The 16,596-nt window shown below is 39.3% G+C and overlaps 1 protein-coding gene across 1 annotated transcript in view; it reads left to right on the forward strand.

Annotated features, from left to right (window-relative positions):
• rxfp2a (relaxin family peptide receptor 2a) overlaps positions 1-16,596 on the forward strand; it is a 49,074-nt gene that overhangs the window by 16,468 nt on the left and 16,010 nt on the right. The window contains exon 6 of the mRNA XM_016277936.1: positions 14,189-14,260. Within this exon, the coding sequence (XP_016133422.1) occupies positions 14,189-14,260 (72 nt within the window). The remainder of the gene's footprint in view (positions 1-14,188; positions 14,261-16,596) is intronic.

A 16,596-nucleotide genomic window follows, 5' to 3' on the forward strand; every position in this document is an offset into this window, starting at 1 on the left:
CTAATACTTTTTTAACTGGATGTATTTCTGAATGCCCTTTTACAGTAGCCCAATATACCAGTTTCAGCTTTAACCTGCGAAGCTGCAGTGGCATCTCTTTCATTTCAACCTGTAAAGCTGATACAGGAGAAGTTTTAAATGCTCCACAACATAATCACAATGTCTGGTTTTGTATTTTATTCACCTTATCTAACAGAGATGCTGAGGCAGTTCCATAAATCATACTCCCATAGTCTAATGTAGACCTTATAAGTGCACAGTATATTCTTTTTAGAGACTGTCTATCAGCTCCCCAATCTATTCGTGCCAAACACCTCAGTACATTTATTCCTCTTTTACATTTATCTACTATCTGTTGAATGTGTTTTGCAAATGTTATCTTTGAATCCAACCAAATACCTAAAAATCTAAATTCAGATACTTGCTCCAGTTTTTGCTCATACAATTTTAACTTAACAACTGGTGTTTTCTTCTTTTTTGAAAAACATATTATTTTAGTTTTTTCCACTGATATTCGAAATCCCCAATTACTTGCCCACATTTCAACTTCTTTAATAGCATTTTGCATACTTTCTTCTACATACAACAAATTTCTACCTCTTTTCCATAAAGCACCATCGTCTGCATATAAAGACTTTCCAATCCCTGGTCCAACTGTATTAAAAATATCATTTACCATTATGTTGAACAATATAGGGCTGCCCACACTACCTTGTGGAGTACCATCAATTGCATATTTCTTTGAGTACGAAGACCCAATCCTTACTTGAATGGTTATATCAATTAAAAAAGCCTTAATCCAATTATACATTCTACCATTAATATTCATTTTATTCCGTTTAATTAAAAGTCCTTCCTTCCACATCATATCGTACGTTTTCTCTATGTCTAAAAACACACCAACTAATACTTCTTTATTAATCTGAGATTTTCTTATATCTGATTCTAGCTTCTACTACATTTCCATTCTGATCATTATGTACACTTCCCCATAGCGTATTGTGAGCATTAAAATCCCCACATCATATCATTTTATGATTTCCTAATCCCCCAATACTCTCCAGTTTCTCTACTTAACCTTTCACATGGGTTATAAAAATGTATCACCCATATACTTTGTGATTCGGCCCAAACTTCAACCACCAACGACTCATATTCCTTATTTACCTGCACTGTTCTAAATCCTATTCCTTCTTGTACAAAGGTAGCAACTCCACCTCCATCTCCAACACCCCTATCTCTTCGTACTGCTTCATATCCTTGTAAAACAAAGTTTAAATGCGTTTTCAGCCATGTTTCCTGTATACATATAATTTGCGGTCTGCTTTCTAAACTATCAACACATTTTTTAAACTCCTGTCCATTAGCGATCAAACTTCTTGTATTTCAATGTAAAATTGTAAAAACCATTACAATTCACCACATGCTGCTTGAGAGTTTGTATTTTGCATCTTGATTCTCTCATATATTTGCTCCACAAAGTGAATTGTGACAGAAGACCCAACCGATAAAGAAAGTGAGCGTGGTGCCTTTTCTCCCCGTCTTTTTTTTCTCGTTTTTTTTTCAAGTGTTTTGTTTTCCCCGTTCGTTCCACGCGTTCCTCCACGTCCCCAAATGGAGGAATGAGCAATGTTTGTCATGTTGGCTCAGGCGAGCCCAGACCTCATCGTCTTCGCGAGGGCGTTCGTGCTGCTCGCCCTCGCCAGCTCCCTCAAGGGGGAAACCCTCGTGACGCTGTTCTGGATCGGGATGGCATTCCATCATCCCACGGAGCTCCCAGACACCACCGACCTCGACTGGAAGGAGACAGTCATCCGATGTCTGGAGAGTCTCCGATCCCGATCCGGAACCCCTCAGCCGGCAGTTCCCGAGTCAAGTCAGTCGGCAGTTAATATGGCAAGCCCTCCAAGCGTTCATGTGGCCCCAGTGTCGGTTTCAGCCCCAGTACCCGCTCCTCGTAAGCGCCTTCCAGAGCGCCCTCAAGTGCCCGCTCCTCCCGAGCACCCTCAAGTGTTGGCTCCAGCCCCAGAGCTCGCTCCCGTGTCAGCTCCAGCCCCAGAGCTCAGAGAGAACACTTCTCAAAACGCAGACACTTTTCATTTCTTTGATAGAATCTTTTCTTTGATAGTGTTATGATGATCGGGGCGCAGATGGGATTTTTTTAACTGGGGGGGGGACCAAGCAGTCCAATTTTTTTCAGTCCAGAAAAATCACCAGCTCTGTCATAGACGATAGTATACGATCACTATGGTTACCGCTACAGGCACAATTGAGGCAGCTACCAGCTCCTCATGGGACCCCAGGGTCAGGAGTCATAGCACATACACACACGCACAGAGAACGTAAACGTTGGTGGCAGAACCATCGTCGTGTGTGTTTATTGACAACAGAACCGCGTGTAGTGAGAACGTGGGTACAAAGTAATGGTGACCGGTAGATTATTATTGTGCATCAGCCTGTCTACCCCGACCCGATCCTGAAGCAGTGGCGGCAATTATTATAGGTGTACTAAGCAATTTTTGCCAAATGATGTTGATATTTGAAAGCACCAAAACAAACACGCCCATACCCCAACAGGACCTCGCCCCTATTTTGAAATATCCGCCTCACATGTACTTGCGCAACCATAGCAACGACGATCACGGAAACAAGTGAAGATGACACACAAGCATATTCAACCAAAAGCCAACACGGATAAGCTGTGTGAAACAAAGCAAAGTCAACGTTACTCACTTATCAAAAAGAAACAGCACAACCTCAGCGTGCGATTCGAGCGCTTCCCGCTCCTTGAGTTTCTCTCCACTGCTGGAAAGCTGCTCCGATATTTACACGGGTTCTACCTCTTGCCTGATCGTAACCCTTCTTTTTTTTAATGTTCTGTTTCTCTGATAGGCTATTTTCTGCTTTTTTAAAAAAATCTGCCATCTCTCTCTATCTGTATTCGATCTGCTAATATCCGTCCTCAAATTGAGCGGCTCTCTTCTCTCTATCAGTACAAGACACGCCCCCTTACTGCTGATTGGCTACAAGTGTGTTTTGGGACTCGGTCAGACACTGCGGTCAAAAGCGTTTTTCAAAAATCACTTAGTGCACGTTTAAGGAGCGGCGGGCCGGGCCGCCACCACTTAGGCTAATGTTCATAGCGGAAACCCTGATTAATCCTCTGTTTACCGATGTCGCCTTTAGTAGAGACAGTGAGGGGGGGCGGATCAGGTCACTATGAATCTGGGGGGGGTCATGTCCCCCCATCGCTAGTCCCATCTGCGCACCTGGTGATGATGAAATATTTGGTTTTGCCCCATCTTGTAACGCATAACTCCAAATGCACATTCAGTATTGGGTACAACTCATACTTTATAACCTGTCATAAAGCTCAGTTTATTTTACACATCATATTTTTGAACAATGATGAGAAAAACTTGCAGCGACATGTGGTGATGAGGATAAATTACACCTAAAGCCACAGACTAATAAATTTTTTTGAAGACTATAAAAGGGACAGTAAAGGGCTGTTGGGACCATCTGTGGAATGTTGAGCCAGTCTACATGACAGATGTTCTCTTTGTTTAGCTTTTTACAGCAGTTTAGGCCTATTGATCTGAATATCTTTGATTTTCTAGCTTTTTATTTTAAATTTTTTGCCACTATTAATTAACGGATATATAGATCCCAGTTAAATGTAGTATTAACATCTCATTTTGAGTTTTGTGGTCCAGTCACTATAACAACATTATGAAGTTGTCAGAAATGTGCAAACGCAAGAGAATTTTAGAGACATAGTGTCTCAAAACATTTGGATGTTTTTGTCTATTAATGTTAGCATTAGCAGCAGGAGTAGTCCACACAAAAATTAAAGTTGGCTGAAAATATACTCAAGATAGAGAAACAGATTTGGAGAAAATTAGCATTATATCACTTGCAGTGAATGGGTGAAAACATCACAATCAGAATAATCCACAAGTAACAACCCCAGTCTATCAAATAACGTCTTGTGAAGTGAAAAGCTGGGCGTTTGTAATAAACAAATTCATCATTATACGAGCCGTCTATCCATAATTTTGCTTTCTCCAGTGAAAAAATGTTGTAGTCTGAATCAGGTGAAAAATCTGCAGAGTTTACATATAACAACAAAAATAAAAATGACTAAAACAGTTCTAAACAAATGTGTTTGTGGACTTTGCTGTGTGAGGACAACAGGGATGGATTTTTTTCAATAGAGGAAGTGTTATTATGGATTATGGCCTTGTACTTTGTCCCGGCACAACTGTTTAAAGTTAAAACACCTTAATAATGCATGTGTTTCTTACAAACACACAGCTTTTACTTTTAGGATTATTGATGTGATGTTTTTATCAGCTGTTTGGACTCTCATTCTGACGGCACCCACTCATGCAGAGGATCCATTGATGAGCAAGTGATGTGACACAATTTCTCCAAATCTGTTCCAATGAAGAAACAAACTCATACATCTTTGATGGCCAGGGGGTGAGTAAATGTTCATTTTTGGGTGAACTGTTCCTTTAATATGTGTAAATGTTATTGTATTAAATATCAAACCAAGTGGCATCTGCATAAAAAGAAAGACTTTTTATTTTACTTTAGTATAAAAAAAGCCTTTTTTGCAGTAATTTTTAACAAACTGATCTCAGGGTAAAGTAATTTTCTGGTTCATGCAGCTGTCATAACATTGACTATGAAAATCTTCCACCAACCTTTGAAAACTCTTTTTCCAAATAATTTAGTTTTAACATCTTATGTGCACAGTTCTTCCTAGCATGCCCATGAATTCTTCAGGGTTTCCCATTGCTAAATTTCCCTTCCTCTTGTTGGGAGCATGTGGTGATATCTGTTAATGTTTGCAGGTAAGAGCTTTAGAGCTCCACTTTTCTCACTGGGTCAGTGTGTCCCTCACAGGAACCTCTGAATCAAGAGCATGCTTTTGATCTCATTTCAATCAAACGGCACATTCATTTTTAAACTCTTTTGCACCCAAGAAAAAAAAGTGGCAGATGAGATTATAATCCTTCTTCCAAATTAAAGTAATAAGATTTGGAAGAGAAGCCATTTACTGAGTTCTAATTTTGGAGGGATTACTGCCCATTCAAACCTATTTAAATGCTTTGAATGTATAATACGTTCTATTTAAAATAGTAGTTCAATCCTCTCCAGTGAAGACTGAGCGTTTATGGAAAGTGACTCAGCTCCAAGTTCACCGCCTGCATCTTAAAAAGCTCTGGTCAGATCTAAATGAGATGATCAAGGATGCTAGAGCATCTCATTTTATTTATCTTATAGTTACTCAGCAAAGACTGTCAATTTTGGACTCTTTTTGCCCCATTTCCCTAAATGACATCCTTAAGTTCGTGGGTATGATGAAACCTTCTCAAAGCCCTGTGAATATTTCGCCTACACCTTTGTTTATGAAATCGATTACATTTATTGGCCCGTGCTAGGTGTCAATTATCTCTTAGGCTGGGCCAGGTCCCTAGGTGTTTTAAACATGCAATTTGTTCAGCCTCTCTTGAAAAAGAGTAGTATTTATGCAACATCATTTAACAACTATAGGCCTATTTCTAAACTGCCTTTCATCTCTAAAATCTTAGAAAAGGTTGTGGCAATGCAGTTAAATACTGTTTTGGAGGCTCATAATATATGTGATAAATTTCAGTCTGGCTTTTGTAAAAAACATTCAACTGAGACTGCCCTCCTTAGGGTCTCAAATGACATTTTGATGACTGCTGATGCAGGTGTATGTTCTGTGCTGGTTTTGCTAGATCTCAGCATAGCGTTTGATACTGTTGATCACTGCACTTTGATTAATAGATTGTATTCTCTAGTGGGCATTTCTGGATCACCTCTGGACTGGTTATCCTCCTATCTTTCTGACAGGAGTTTTTCTGTGTCCATAGGAACTTACAGGTCAGACTCGGTTCCTTTGTCCTGTGGTATGCCACAAGCTTCTGTGCTTGGCCCTCTGCTAATCTGTATATGCTTCCTCTTGGCAAGATTATTAGTAGTTTCAAAATAATATCTTATCACTGTTATGCCGATGACATCCAATTATATATTTCTTTTAGTCCTGATAAACTAAACAAACTGTACCTTTTGCAGAATTGTCTATAGTCTCCATTAACAAATGGATGGCAGATAATTTTCTGCAACTAAATACTGATAAAACTGAGGTGATGATTTTTGCCCCTGACAACATTACTCCTAAAATTATTGGCAGGTTATTGGGGGTGTAGCGAATTTAGCTCAACGACCGGAAATATAAATAGTTAACCATAAGTAGTTATAATTAACTATTCATATTTTAGATCCGCTGTAGATATTTAGCTGACCTCTCAGGGTCCGAATTCATAGATACTAGACATGGTAGAGTTACTTATATGAATGAGTGGTTTATCGTAAGCATGAATAAAAATAGTCTATAATACAACAGATTAAATACAACACAGCAATAATATACACAATGGCCTGAAGAATATGTGTGTTCATTCAAAGAAAGGTTTTCCTATGAATTAATTAGTAGAAAAGTCCATTTCTACTGTGCGTTTGTCCTGTGGACACAGAGTGGGTTATCCTACTCACATTCCTGGGGGCGTAATAAAACCAGTGATATGGGGGATGGTGTTCAGCAGGAATCCTGGCATCCAGTTTATTGAGTGAGGGGACTGTGACGATTTGTTAATCTAATGAATAATTGATTTGTTAAATCAAATAAAAATTAGTGTGTCAGATTGGTCGAGACGCTACAGGGGTCTATCATCTTCTGATTGCAGTGACATAAGAAATTAGTGTGTCATTTTTGACAGATCTATATATTTTAACAGTTGCGTAAAGTCTGTAGTTTGTTCATGTTTTTTCCATCTTAGAAACATTGCAAAGATTAGATCTATGGTTTCAAAAAAGAGATGGAGATGCTTGTTCATGCCTTTATCTCTTCACGGTTGGACTACTGCAGTGTTCTGTACACTTGTTTGAACAAATCCTCTATGGTTCGATTGCAAGTTGTACAGAATTCAGCTGCAAGGCTTTTGACTAGGACCACATTAGGACCACTAGGAGGTCACACATTACCCAGTGCTTAAGGCCCTGCATTGGCTTCCCATTGGTTTTAGGGTGCATTTAAAATGTTAGTCATTACTTATAGAGCCCTGCATGGTCATGCACCTTCTTATATCCAGGATCTATCCCCTGGCCGGCCTTTGAGGTCTTTTAACTATTCCCAGAACACACCTTAAGACAAAAGGTGACCATGCTTTTTGTGTTGTGGCTTCAAGGCTCTGGAACTCTCTCCCCTTAACATTGAGAACTATGGGTATTGTAGAATCATTTAAAAAACATATAACACATATCTTTTTGGAAAAGCTTTTAAGGGAGTTAACTGAGGTTCGGGAGTGAGGCCACGCCTATACCAATCACCTCACTTCCCGAATCCTTCATATATCGGGCCGCCTCATACCACGCTGTTTGTCTCTTTCTCTCGAACGACAGATGGACTTGCCTTGTCCGGATGGCGTTCTGTTCGATTCAATGCAACTGGTGTCGCTCGAGGAGTGCCTCTCATCGTCCCGAATCGCAGTCGTTTTTCCTGTGCGCTCTCGTTCGGTCACGCACATTCCTGGGCCCGTGAGTGTTTCACTCCCAGGCTCGTCTCGGGAGGACTCTGAGCTGTTCCCGGGCTCCACCCTCTCCATCAGGGGGATCTGCAGGCCGCAGTGGTAGACGCGGAAGAAGGAATCCTTGCTCTCCTTGCGAGCCGCTTCTCCAGGACTCAACTTCCGATAGCTTTCCTCACCGCTCCCGTCGCACGTCTTCCAGATCTGAGGACAACATCAGTAACCGAACCACGGATCGCCTTCAACACGCACTTAAATCCAAGGTATCCAATTCAATCGTGCAGATAACAAACAATTATTCCAAATATATTCAGTATCAATAAAACTTCTGTCATAACAAACTTTGAGCCCTCAGCCCTTCTGGCAACTCCTAGCGAGTCACTCTCTGTCACACGTGACGTCACGAGAAATTCTCCTCCACAGCATCAGACAGCAGCTCTCCCTAGTGGCAGGCAAGTCGTAATTCCACCTGCACTCACTCAATCTGATATCTCCCAAAATTCTTCTCTTTTCTATGCTCACAGTTGCTCATAAAACCCCGCTCACAAACATTCTTTCATTCCAACATCCATTCCTATACCCTTCCCTTCAGCTGATTACAGCAATACGGCCCACAGCCCAAAGACATGCAGGTTGGTTGAAAATGAACATTCTAAGTTGTTCCCCCTTGACTCGTGTGTATAACAGACTTGTGTACGGATTGATTTATGTATGGATTATCTGGTCCTCGCCATGAATATAGCCACAGATGCTGGAATTGTTATACTTGTATTTTTTTAATTGTTTGCCATGAAAATAGCCTAAGATGCCGACCTGGCATTAAATAAAAATAGCTTCTTCTTATTCTCTCTCTATACCTCCCTATCTCACTCTCTCTCTACCTCCCTTTGTACCACCCTCTCTCCACCTCCCTCTCTCCCTTCCCTCCCTCCCTCATTCTACCCCCTCCCTCCACCAATACCCTCCCATCCTCAATACTCCTAAAAAAACACTCAAAAAACATCCTTTCATCCCATCATCCCATCATCCATTCTTCCACCCCTCCTTCAGCCATTTTACAGCAATGTGGCTCTCATGCTTCCTAATAATTCTCAATAGCTACTTCTACAGTCCAGAAGCCTCGTTCAGCGCCACTACCTCACGCGGTGCAGTCTGGACTCCTTCAACCTCCAATTCTATTTCCAACTGATCTATATTTTTTCACCTCCCTCCATCAATACCCTTTCATCCTGCCATCTACAGCCCATATACTTAGCCAGTTACACCACCTACTTGGCCAGCTTCAGTAGCTAATCACCCTACTTCCATCTCAGCAGCTCTATGCTCAAAAAATTTAGCCGCAGGTTTGTCTACAGCAGTTATACCAGGAGACATACTGGGGCACTCTCGACTCTGAACTCTACTGTCTATAATTCGCAGCTCAAACATCACTTCATGCTAACTTTGCGGAGCCCCTCCCATCTATCTTCAGCACGCTCAATTATCGCCCCCCTTCAACCTCAACCATCCTTCTCATGCAAAACTACAGTTTCAACCGCTTATCCGCTGCAGCTCTGCCCCCTTCAGTTATTCCTATGCGCCATCACACTCATTTATTTAGCAGGCCATGGAGCTCGGCTCGCCAAAGCTGATACCACCAACGCCTACAAGTTTTGCCTATCCATCCAGATTTCTAGTGATCCTTCGGAGTCTTCTGGAAAGGTCCCTATTACTTCACTGTACGCCTCACTTTCTGCTGCAGAAGCAGACCTAGGAATTTCGACTTTCTCTCCGAAGCACTATGCCGGATTTCACCAACAACCACACACTCCCTTATGTCCTTCACCTTATGGACGACTTCCTAACGTTACACCTCCATCGTACCACCGGGATCAGGATTTCCACACTAATCAAGGTTTTCACCAAACTCAGCATTCCATTTTCAGAGCAGAAAACCTCATGACCTCATTCCACCATCAAGTTTTAGGCATCACCCTTGACTCATTTCAATCTCATTCATTTCAAGCATCTCCACCCTCTACAAAATCCACCGAATCTCCCTGCTTCTTTCCAACTTCTATTAACAGATAGACGTACAAGCTTCGGCTACTTGCACTTCTAGGCCCCCTCAACTATGACATCTGGTTAATTCCTCAAGGGAAATCCTTCTTGTCCAGCCTTCTGTTTAAAACAGCAGCCATCCCATCTCTCCACAACAGCGTCATATTAGATGATGCATGCAAATGGAAATGCTCCTCTGGCAACAATTCCTCCCATCCCAGAACAGCATCTTCTATCTCTATAACAACTACAACTTTCATCTCGATGACTTCCAACTATATACTGATGCAGCACCCTCAATAGGCTTTAACAGCCATTACAATGGGCGCTGGTTTTCCTCCGAATGACCTCTGGAGTTCAGTTCCCTCAGTCCGCAGTCAAGCGCTTTCTCCACCAGATTTATGAAATATACCCCATTATCATGGCAGCCATCCTTTGGGGGCACGAATGGTCCAGAAAATCAATACCCATCTACTTAGACAATGCAGTGGTAGTTAAAATTATAAACAAGGGAAATCGTGTTCTGCTGTTATTATGCAATCATTTGCAGGCTCACTTAATATCCACCCGACTGCAATTCCTCCTCCGATCAACTCATATACCGGATACCTCATTCTCATAGCCAACTCATCGTCTTGTTTCTCTTTTCAGAAATCCAGAGCCTTAGCCCAGAATCAACATTAATTCTACACCAGCCCACTGCTGACCAAAAAATCTTACAAACGCTTCTCAAAAGCCATACTTAATCGCATTACCCCGAACGTGCTTCAGCGTACCTCACCGGCTGGAACCGCTCCAAGCTCACCATTCCTTCTATCAATTTCCTTTCCATAAATCGACATGCTGCCCTTGCAACTTAATTTCTTATGCTTATTCCTTCTTAAAAGATCCAAACGTGCTCTTTCCAAGCCTACTCATCAGGAATGAACTTCTTCTATAAACTAACCACTGGCAACAATTGCCCTGTTATCTCTCATTCTCACACATCCATGCTTACGAAACAAGAACCTATGCCAAACCACCAAACGCCTTCCACTAACCTACTTAGCCTCATCAAAAGAAAAGTGGAGCTCTAAAGCTCTTACCTGCATACTTAGCCATCTCATACGATCATGCTATCCAAATCCCAAGACTGATCAAACTTTAGACTTCATGTTCTCGCTAGCATTCTTAGGCTTTCTACAATGCTCAGAACTCGCTCTGACTCCTCTACATTCAATCCTTCTATCCACTCTTGTATTTTGGAGATTACTATCCACTCCTCAGATACTCTCATCTTCACCCTTCAAAGAAGCAAACTGACCAATTAGGAACATGGTTTCCTATCTACATCTTCTGTCCATACTCCTTCTGGGTTCTTTCGAATCTATTTTCGAATATGTCTGCTCTTGACACGCAGGCCAAGCACTTCCTAAAGATCCACTCTTCCTTACAGAAACCGGAAACCGGCCACAAGATTCAGCAACATCAGCAACCAGATGTGGAATCTCCGATGAGACTATCAGAACCCTTGGCCGCTGGTAATCTCGAGCATACCACGCCTACATCTGCAACAATATCAAGTTCTCCGTCAAGCCCAAGCTTACCTCAGCTCTTCTCAACTTAGGGGGTCCTAATCGTCTGGCCTAAATATACAAACGAGACGATAACCCCATCCTGAGTCTCTCCAGGCCATCAATTCCAGATGCCCAGATCAACCTGACCATCATCCTATCCCCTTTACCTTTTCATCCTCTTCCAACTCATCCATAACATTCTGAACAATAAAATATTCATTTACATATTTGGTTATGGTGTGGTCCTTGCTAGTGAAATTAACAATATGGTTAGTTATTTAATTTCTGTGGTATTAGTACAGCTGGTATTTCATTTGTTTGATTTTATTTTTATTGTAAAACACTTTTGCCTTGACTGTGAATGGTGCTATATAAATAAATTTTTACTTGCAGTGAAAAAACAGTGCAGTCAAGATTGGAGTAACTTAGTTACATTTTTTCAGAAGTCATGAGAATTTCACTGCGACATTTGCTGTCACTGTTCTGGCACAAATTCCTCGTGGGGGCAGGGCTAACAGAGGTGGGTTCTCATTGGCTAGTGAGGTTTTGATTGACAGCTTCTTTCCCTGGAAGTGAAGACATCAGTGTTGTGTTGTTCACACGTGTGACTAAGAATCTGTAATGCCGAGTTCACACTGCACGATTTTCAAAGTCATTGGATCACTGTTGTTTTCACACTGCACGACTATCTGGGGTAGTATTCCGTTGTTGCGGTGTTCACATTGCACAATGGATCAGCGATAGGAGGTTACACACTGCACGACTTTACAATAGGAAGAATCGCCGACAACTCTGTCTGGTCTGTAAACTATGTTCCATATAACTCCTTCCCGAACTTCCCACTGCCCTGTATCTGGCTCTCTCATTGGCTGTAGGTCATCACCGATGTATTTTTCAGTCAAAACTCATTTCAAACTCATTTTACACAGCAGGATTTTGAATCACCCACAGGTCCAGATATTTAGCATGACAAATATTTCGCCGATTTTCTATGATTGCGTCTTTGATATTTCACACTGTGTGATTGTCACTCGCGTGAACGATTTGCCTCCGATTTTGGACCGTTGTTGGCAATTTCACAAAACCTGTCAACTTCAGAAGCGTAAAACTCAGATGCATTTGTAAGTCCAGATCGGCAAAAGAAAGAGGAGAAAACAGTGAGCAAAGCATGCAGTGTATTTAAATTGAAAGTCAAAAACTTGCCTGTTTTTTTTTTTTTTCCAGTTTCGAAGACATTTTATTTATTTCTCAGTTTAGATTTTATTTGTTTCTTGAGAAGTTACGTTCAAAATTAATGGCACAAATCGGATTCATATTTTAGCTGTATTTTAAATTATGCCTTGCATTTTGTGTTTTAGGATTACAGGAAATGTCTGTAAACTTATCATCTGACAATGTCCTGGCAGAAAATTAGCATTACCCTTTCCATTTTTTGACATTTTTTTTTTCTTACAGTCTACTTAAGTGATCAACAATTATAGGTACAAGCTAATAATAATGTGTTTCATATAAACAATTATTATTGAACAATGCAACTTAATTCACATGTGATATGTGTATTGCTAGGCATCTTTCTCCAGCTCTCTTCAAGCTGATATGCTGCTTGGCTGGCTAGCTAATCAGTGGTTTCCTCTTTTTGTGTGATTTAGAAAACAAAAATGGAGTGGGTGGACTTTTACCATTATACACCCTGCTAACACAATCATGTTCAAATAGCATATAAAAGTGAATTTTGCATAATAGGTACCCTTTAAAAAATCATATTGCAATTTCAATAAAGTTTCTAGCTCATGGACCCAAAAATGAATTGTAAACCAGCACATTTTTTGCTCACTCCAGCCCCACCATTAGCCTCACAGGCACTAATCCTGCATTTAAATCATTGCTATTGCTGAACATATGCTAATATAAAACAGAGAACAGGATCATGCCAGGGCATCTTCCAGGATTTACAGGATCTGGGACGAAGGCCAAAACATCAGTGGCTTGTTGAAGGTCTGACAGATTAACATTTGATATAAGCAAAAATTATTTTAAGTATTTTTGAGATTACCCAGATCACCTCAGATGTGGTACTGTATTAATGAAGTAAATGAACATCTGGGTATGATGCCAGTGCTTGTTTGTGCCTCTATTTTCTCCCTCCTTTCTCTCATCATATGGTCCATTCCTGGAAGTAAATAGGTAGAGGTTAACATTACTTATTTACAGGATCTGGGACGAAGGCCAAAACATCAGTGGCTTGTTGAAGGTCTGACAGATTAACATTTGATATAAGCAAAAATTATTTTAAGTATTTTTGAGATTACCCAGATCACCTCAGATGTGGTACTGTATTAATGAAGTAAATGAACATCTGGGTATGATGCCAGTGCTTGTTTGTGCCTCTATTTTCTCCCTCCTTTCTCTCATCATATGGTCCATTCCTGGGTATGTAAAGTAAATAGGTAGAGGTTAACATTACTTGCTTTCTGTCTCACACATATAAACAATTAGTAGTAGTAGTATTGCTCAATGTTCTAATGCTTTATGGTCTTGTTTGCCTTGAAAATATCTAAGAGATGACTATTTCAATAATTAAGAGCCTGGCGAAAGGAAAATTATGTCTTTGTGATAACAGGTAAACAGTATAAAAGTCTCAGTCCACCTACTGTCGTAACATTGTAAATTAGGCTTATAAAAATGAGGTATTAACTGACATAAAATGTATTAGGTAAAAACATTGGGACATTACAGTGAGCATAAGTGTACAGTATTATGATGAGTTGTACAAACACAAAGTTTTTGGTTTGATTTGGAATGGCTATTTAGCAGCTGGCTTTGTTTTAAAATTTTACAAAGCAACTTTTCGATTTTAAAGCTGAATATCTGGCCATTTATGGTGTCAGATGTCCAAAAGAGCATCCAAACCACGACTGATTAATAGTATCCATTAATGTATCCATTTGTTCCAACTGTCTTTTTGAGCAGGTTTCTTCAGAACAACAAAATTCAGATGGTCTCAAGCCGTGCCTTCAGTGGGTTATACACTCTAGAAAAACTGTAAGTCCTTCTTTTTTCTTATCTTTCAGATCAGCTTTTTGAAAAGATTATAAATATTGACTGTTTTGATCAGTGCAATTTTATTATCCACATTGGGACATTACAGTGAGCATAAGTGTACAGTATTATGATGAGTTGTACAAACACAAAGTTTTTGGTTTGATTTGGAATGGCTATTTAGCAGCTGGCTTTGTTTTAAAATTTTACAAAGCAACTTTTCGATTTTAAAGCTGAATATCTGGCCATTTATGGTGTCAGATGTCCAAAAGAGCATCCAAACCACGACTGATTAATAGTATCCATTAATGTATCCATTTGTTCCAACTGTCTTTTTGAGCAGGTTTCTTCAGAACAACAAAATTCAGATGGTCTCAAGCCGTGCCTTCAGTGGACTATACACTCTAGAAAAACTGTAAGTCCTTCTTTTTTCTTATCTTTCAGATCAGCTTTTTGAAAAGATTATAAATATTGACTCTGTTTTGATCAGTGCAATTTTATTATCTTTTATTAGCATCTGCGCCTTCATGAAAAGAGAGTGTGTGGTCATGATTTTTATATTTGAGGGATTTATGGTACTTTTTATTATTTATTTGCCTCAAAGTTATTCATATTTTTTAGTGCTGGGCAACGATTAATCACGATTAATCACATCCAAAATAAATGTTTTTGTGTACATAATATATGTGTGTGTACTGTGTATATTTATTATGTATATAAATACACACACATGCATGTATATATTTAAGAAAAATATGTTATGTTTATATATTAAATATATTTATTTATATATAACAAATTATATGAATATAAATATATACATGTAAATACTTTCAAATTTTTGTATGTATTATATTTTTATATAAAATGAAAACAAATATGTAAAATTCACTTTTATTTATTTTTACTTAAAGAGATAATTCATGGTAAATTTGCAATGCGTAAGTGGAATATTTCTGCCACCTGGTGGAAAACACACTATTAAAATGAAAATGTCATGATAATTCCACAATATCCAATAGATGGCAGAAGAGGATCACTCATTGTCACGTTTACCTTTTCGACTCTGCAATATAGTTCTTTTCACATGTTTTGAGTTTTGTGATTTATACTTAGACTCATAAAATCACTATTATAACATTTATAAATCATCTTTTTGTCAAATTTCAGCATTGTTTTGAACTGAAGATTGTACGGATTTACGTGAATCATACAAATGGCCTATTTTGAGTTCACAATGGGAATTTTCAGCGAAAGCTGACTAGTTTTTCATCCTTGTTAACCGTCTTCTCAGTTTCTCTCAAATGTAAATCAAACGCTTATTCATTCACAAACATATCATAACCTTTTCGTTTTATTTTTTGAGCAATAGAGATACTCACTGATATTATCATTATTCACTTTGCCCCTTTAGGCAACAACGTTAAATGTTGAATGACTTAATGACTTACAATGAAAAAAATAAATAAATAGGGTAAGCTTACCATTCTCTGTTCACTTGGACATTGCTGTCCTCATTTTAATGCATTGTTTTTCTTTTCCTTTTCTTTTCTGCGCCCCATAATGTTCATTTTGGTCATGTGTCTGGACATTGACAGTAATGTGTTTGAATGCTGAGCGGTTGATATGTACTCATTTTATAATAAATGCATTTTTGAACTCATTAAAACTCATTATTTTTAACAACTGATTATTTATAACATTTTAGATGATTTCCACAAAAAGATTTTGGCAAAATGGTGCACTGCATATACTGCATACCCCATTTTTGCGCCATTGTTTGAATATTGAACAATTTACCACACTTGCACGAGATTGTGGCATGATCAATTATATTTATTTCTTCTGTTATTGCTTTAGGTGTGGAGCACAATGGCATCTTTGGGCTATAGATCTCTTTCTGTTTGTGGGGCCAAATGGGGACTGGCTAATTTTTTTAAGGCGGTTTGAATGAGCTCCTTGCGACTAGAATATAGTAATTGTCTTTCCTTTTCAGCAGCTCTGAGATTGTTTTGGTTCCAGAAGTGATGAAGGACAAGTCTAATCCCGAGATGATGAAGATATATGATGTTGTATATCATTAGGGAGAGTCAGCTCTGGATGATAAATGACATCTTTCACAGTTTTGTAGGAATTACAGTCTTTTACCTTGGCTTTTCTGTTCCAATCTGTTTTTAGTTCATTTAAAAACATCTCAGAAGCAGCACAGTGTGAGACAGAAATTAGTTTTACAGCGCTCGTATTCATTTGGATTCCTAATAGGGCAATTTATTAATTTTATGTCTGTAAATCCATCCTTTGGACAATTTAATACTTAACCTTTTTAATACTAAATCTTT

The sequence above is a fragment of the Sinocyclocheilus grahami genome, unplaced genomic scaffold (genome assembly GCF_001515645.1).
Source record: "Sinocyclocheilus grahami isolate Dianchi unplaced genomic scaffold, SAMN03320097.WGS_v1.1 scaffold7.1, whole genome shotgun sequence".
Taxonomy (NCBI): Eukaryota; Metazoa; Chordata; class Actinopteri; order Cypriniformes; family Cyprinidae; genus Sinocyclocheilus; species Sinocyclocheilus grahami.